This window comes from Macadamia integrifolia, chromosome 9 (assembly GCF_013358625.1).
Source record: "Macadamia integrifolia cultivar HAES 741 chromosome 9, SCU_Mint_v3, whole genome shotgun sequence".
NCBI classification, from domain to species: Eukaryota; Viridiplantae; Streptophyta; class Magnoliopsida; order Proteales; family Proteaceae; genus Macadamia; species Macadamia integrifolia.
In genome coordinates, this window is record NC_056565.1 from 22,888,921 (window position 1) to 22,895,032 (window position 6,112).

Consider the following 6,112-nt stretch of genomic DNA (forward strand, 5'->3'; position numbering starts at 1 on the left):
AATTGCTGCCTAGGTTGCAACTTATGGCAGTCAAAGAAATAGAATCTAAAAGGATATTTTGAAAAATATGACCTAAGAGGATATTTATGGACCTTAGGGGTAAATGAATTATTCCATTTATTTGGCTACCATCAGGAGGGTTGTAGCCAAATTTTTTTCATATTATAATATTTAATATTTGGGCAAAATAAAAGTCTCTAGTCTTATGGCCATTACGCCCAAACATAAAAGGTCACTCTTGTAAAATTCAAAAACCCACTCTATCTTTGTGCCCATATACACCCCTTCATTGGTCTTTGTGCTGCAAAGGGATTGTACTATCAAAAACTGTTCTGTCCCTACCTCTCATGTAAGGCATCGTATGACATTAATTTACCAGTAATCTTATCTAAATAAAAAATTTATGATTCTTTGATTTTTTTTTCTTTTATCTTTATATTTAAAAAATGTCTAAACCAATAACATTTGTTCGGACCACTCACATGTGGGTTTTTATTTATTTTTTTCTCTCACATTAAACCATAAACAGAAAACACCCATGTAAAGAGTAGGAGAAAATATCTCCCCCACTGTGGGTGAAGGAAAAAATATGACCATCTAATGTAATTATTACACTCTCCTATTGCATGTCAATAACATCTCTATTGCTTACCAATAGGGTTGATAGTCTAGTGATAAAAATTTCCTTAATTCATCACTGCTCAAATCGGTTGGTTGTGGGTTCAAGTCTTGACATGCCCCATTATCGATTCAAACGAATCACACTATTTTTTCAACAATTGTAGAACAAATTTGAGACCAACAAAAGTTACCCAGTCAACAGGCCTGTCACGTTGTCAAACATCCCCCTCTCTTGAAACATCCCCTCTTAAGTCTTATCATCTTCTCTTGTGGATCATGGATTTAGTAATCAATAATCGATTGTGGTAATGATCTCGATTGATATCAGTACAATATTGATCCAAATTGACTCGCATAGTTCTAAATCATATTAATTTACCCTTGATTTTCAATTAAAATTTGATTTATATGTACAATTTTACCTTTAATCTATATCGGTGTATCGATATCATATCAGGTCAGGAATGTCAATACCGATACTAATCGGTGTTGATCCGATACGATTACTAGAACCATGCTTAGGATGCCCGTTTCCCCATCTCCCCATCTACCCCTCTCCCCCTCTCCCCCTCTCCCCCAACCCAAAATTCTTTATCCCCTGGTGGGCCCCACTTCTCCTCCAGGCTCCAACAGACTGATAACTGAAGGTCCCTATGGTCCCCACCTTCCAATATGTGAACACAGTCGGCAGCAGTTTTACTTTCGCTCTGAGAGGAGACCAGCCTGACCTTAGCCTCTCTCTCTCTCTCTCTCTCTCTCTCTCTCTCTCTCTGCTTGTTTTACATGCGCCCTCATCCCCCGACTCATCTGCCCTCTCTCTCTCTTCATTTGTTTTTTTCTTTTGGGTTTTGAAATCTCTCTCATATTCATTTATGAGATATCATTTCCCACAATCCATTTCCTTTTTCCTTTTAATTATTGGGTTTTAACTATTTTAATATTATTTAATATTGAAAGATGGTAACCAGTTTTGCTTTTCTCTCCTTAATTCTTCGCCGGCTAGGAATTCTTCCTTCTCGCACCCCACTCCTTCATTCTCATTCTCGTTCTGGCAGCTGCCATGGAAAAAAAATCTAGGGTTTCCTACATCATCTTCCCCATTTGTTCCTCCTTTCTTTGGTGTCCTTCTTTCTCTCTGTAATTTTAATGACCTACCTATTTAAACAAAACGCTTAATCTACTTGTGGCTTTCTCTGTTTGATCTTTGGATTAATTTTTACCAGTTTAATTTTGATCCTTGCCTTGCTGTTAGACGAGAAGATCTCTTGAGGAATCAAAAAGTTTGTAGATTTTTTTATTTTTGTCAAAACCCATCTCGGTTGTTGCTTATTTTCTTTCTTCTACAATGGGTTTTTGGGGATCTGCCTCTTGGAGGTAGTATTTCGAAGTTCTGTGATGTTCTCTCTTCTGGGTTTCTAGGGTTTTGAGAGAATTAGGGTTTGGTCATTCGATCGTGGAGACATGGAGGAGGTTGAAGAAACTAATAAAGCTGCTGTAGAGACATGTCATAGGTTTCTTAGCCTTCTATCTCAATCCCATGATCAAGTTCAGTACAGAAAATTAATGGTGGAAGCTGAGGAGGCTGTGTTCAAGTTCAAGAGAGTTGTGTCACTCCTTGGTAATGGTTTGGGTCATGCAAGAGTCAGAAAACTCAAAAAATTTCAATCCCATATACCCCAAAGCGTCTTCCTTGACAACCCAGTTTCTAAAGTTGACGCTTCATCCAACTCTCTTCAACTCATCCAAGCTACTAATTTTCTCGACAACCCAATCAAGGGGATCGAAACAGCTAAGAATTCGAAGATGCAATTTACCCAGAAAATGCTTCTTGAGAACCCAGCACTGGAAATAGCTTCGGCTTCCAAGAATCCTCTCCAACTTGCTCAGCAAACTCCATCTACTCAGTATCAAATCTTCCAACATCAGCAGCAACAGATGAAATTCCAAGCCGATATGATGTACCGCAGGAGCAACAGCAGCATAAACCTCAAGTTTGATAACTCTAGTTGCACGCCAACCATGTCATCCACTCGATCTTTCATCTCATCTCTGAGCATGGATGGCAGTGTAGATGGAAATTCCTTCCATTTAATCGGTGCACCTGAGTCATCCGACCGGAACTCTCAACAGTCTTCCAAGAAGAGGTGCTCTGGCAGGGGAGAAGACGGGAGTATCAAATGTGGAAGCAGTGGTAGATGCCATTGCTCCAAGAGGAGGTTAGTTTCTGTCCCTAACTAAATTTCGTTTGGTCTTACTTGACAGATTTTAGTCCTCAACAATATTTGGATTTTGATTATAGGAAACTTAGGGTGAAGAGAACCATCAAGGTGCCTGCTATCAGTAACAAGCTGGCAGATATCCCTCCTGATGAGTATTCTTGGAGGAAATATGGACAGAAGCCAATCAAGGGTTCCCCACATCCTAGGTATGTCTACATTTTCCTTCCCTTATTGTCAATCTAATAAGTTCCTTTTCTAAATTGTTCTGCGTGGTAGATGGATAATTCAAGTCTCAACTTGAAAGGAAAATCCGTTTTAAGTGCGTGAGTACTTGATGTAGTTGTAAGATCAATCTTCCATTTTGATCCTGCCAAAATTTTCCAGTGCTTCTGTATGGGTTATCATACTCGGACCGAATTTGCGGTAGAAACAATAGGAATGTTTGTCTGTCTTGATTCATTGGAAGAATATTTCACACTTTATGGTTGTGAATGGTTCATAAATTCGCCTAAAAAACAGAGTCTTTTCACATCCTGTACCATGGAAAACTAGTGAGTAAACAAGGGTTGAATAATATAGAGCAAGATTCTTTTGAAATCATGTTGGCAGAGTGCCATTTTATTCAATTTGACCAAGTTATCAGAATATCAACAGCAAAATTATTAATAAGGGACTAATCACCAGTTTTTCAATAGGTGCTGCTGTTCTGTATATAATATGTAGTTAATCACTTTATTACTTCAGTCTTGACCACATTATGCTTGGCTGACCAAGAATTCCTTTGGCCTTCGAAGTTTTCAACTCTCTAGTGGTGAACATTATGTGTGGTGCATTTCAAATGTTGCTGATATCTAGCTTTACATTCAAGAATTATGTATGATTACTAAGAAGGCCTGGTTCTATGCAGGGGATACTATAAATGTAGTAGCATGAGAGGTTGTCCTGCAAGGAAGCATGTTGAGAGGTGCCTAGAAGACCCTTCAATGCTTACTGTTACTTATGAAGGTGAGCATAACCACTCCAGATTGGTATCCCAATCTGCTCAAACATAACACTTCATAGTAAGCTTTGCAAAGATCAGTTTAAAGCCCCACTGCTCGTGTTTATCCACATCAATTGGTTGCGAGCCGCTTCTGTACATAATGTGTATGGTTCAAGCGTGAGATATACAGATGATGGGGCAATATGTTGGCAAGGGGAGGAGGCTCTCCAAGTCTTTAGACCTTCTTAGGGCAGGCAGGTATATTAAACCGCAGAACTATACAACACCTCTACAATGAAAAGGGGGTTGGAAATTGTAAGAATGTAGTTCTTCTGTGGGGACCAAAGATCTGTTTCTCAATGTAGGGTTTTCTGAATTAATGCCAGTCCCTTTAGCATGCAGTTCATTTTTGCACATTTTAATGTTCTATGCTAGAATTGGATCTAGTTTCCCAATAAATTTCTTCTTTTTAGCATCTTTATTGGACACTGGTCAGGAAATATAGGCTTAGCTTACATATGGCCACGGGGCCTTTACCAAAACATAGAATGCAATTCCCCACCACATTTCTACAGTTTTATTACAAGTCCAGTTTCAATAATAAAAAAAAGGTAATAAATAAATAAAAATAATGGCTGCAGAGTGCTGCTTATTGCGTAATAATAATTATAACTCTTTCTTAACATTGCAAAATGAAAAAGAAAAGAAAATAAAAATTTCCTTGATCATGTTATCATTTGTCTGACTTTTATATAATTGATTCGCTTCCTTTACTTACTAGAGGGGTTTTTTTTTTTTTGGGGGGGGGGGGTGGGGTGTGGGGGAGGAAGAAATAATTTCAATATGGAAGAAAATTTTGATTCAATTCAAGATCTGGAGTGTTTTATAACCATGCTTTCCATTGGAATATTTCTGGCCATCAAGTTTATGTATGCTTACAAGTGTTCCAAACAGTATCAGGAACAATTAAAGCTGATGCAAGTGTTTTGTCAATTAATATCACTAGGTTGTGTTGGCAAATGCATTAGATTATGAAGTTAATACCAAAAATCCCAACCTACTTATTTCATCAAGTGAATGAAACAGGGGGAAAAAAAAAAGGATATCATCACAGGAGGAGGGGAGGTTATTTTATTATGGTTAATAATATTATTGTCTTAGGTATCTAGATCATGGGATGATTATGTGTATTTTAAATATTCCAAATTTGGTTTGTGTGTTTAGTATGCAAGATTCTTTTTTTCTATAAATTTGTGGATGTATAAGCTCAACTTTTCCACCAAGCTGGTAGTTTTAATATTAAAATATTAGACAGAAGTTATGAGTTTCAAAATATTAATATTAATAATAATGATAATAATGAAATGAAGCTGGGTGTATTTAACATCAATTTTAAAGTCAAATTTGAAGCTTTAGTGCGTAACAGATGAATGTAATTTGATCCAACTTTGTTATATTTAGATTTTTTTGTGGCTTACTCTGTAACCATCTTTGTGAGTGGGGCTGAAAAGGACTGAACTTGTATGAATCTCATATTGGATGCTCAGGTACGTAACCCTGAGAGCAGCCGATTGATGAGTTATTCTACCTGAAAATTTGACTTTCCCTTCCAAGGTAGTTTTGACTGCCCGATGGTATAGGAATGTTGAATCTTTCTCTTTTGGGCAGTAGTCCCCAGCCAGGCATCTTTGGTGGTTGTTATCGCCACAAGGATATCTATCTACTTTTATGGGGCTAACCGGGGTGGGAGGGAACCTTGGGCATGAATCTAATTCCTCTGTAAGTGGTGTGAAATGGAATATTCAAGACAGATAATTGTAACGCCAAAAAAAATTGAGACTTGACAACAACTTAGTTTTGGAGTTCAAGTGGATGTGTATGGATCTATCTAATTTTGTTCAATTTCAGTGCAGTACACTCTCTCTTTTGTGGGTTGTAATTATTCTTGTTGGTTTTAGAACTGTCAAAATTTGGAGATCCTCTAAATTCTACAATGGAAGCAGAGAAAAGGTTTTGGGTGAAGTGGGAAGGGACCAGATGTGGCTATTTATTTGAGGATTATGATATATTCTTAAGCAATTGGTGTAGGGGAATATGCTTGAATTCTCAACTCAAGTGAGAACAAAAGAAAATATGGAACAATGGAATGTTATGGGTGTAGTAGCGTCCCTGTTTTTTTTTTTTTTTTTTTTGACTCTCTTTGGCTTTGATTGGTTTTGGGTGGGAGAAAGAAAGCTTGGAATTGACTGTTTGTGTGTTTTTTGGATTTGGACAGTCTTTTTTTTTTTTT

General features: G+C 37.4%; 1 protein-coding gene across 1 annotated transcript; it reads left to right on the top strand.

The window, feature by feature from the left end:
- The first annotated feature begins 1,384 nt into the window (after positions 1–1,384).
- LOC122088217 (probable WRKY transcription factor 21) lies at positions 1,385–4,297 on the top strand. The gene is made up of 3 exons (XM_042657405.1): positions 1,385–2,837; positions 2,921–3,046; positions 3,748–4,297. The coding sequence occupies exons 1-3, from the start codon at positions 2,083–2,085 to the stop codon at positions 3,890–3,892; spliced, it is 1,026 nt and encodes a 341-aa protein (XP_042513339.1). The 5' UTR covers positions 1,385–2,082; the 3' UTR covers positions 3,893–4,297.
- The last annotated feature ends 1,815 nt before the right edge of the window (positions 4,298–6,112 follow it).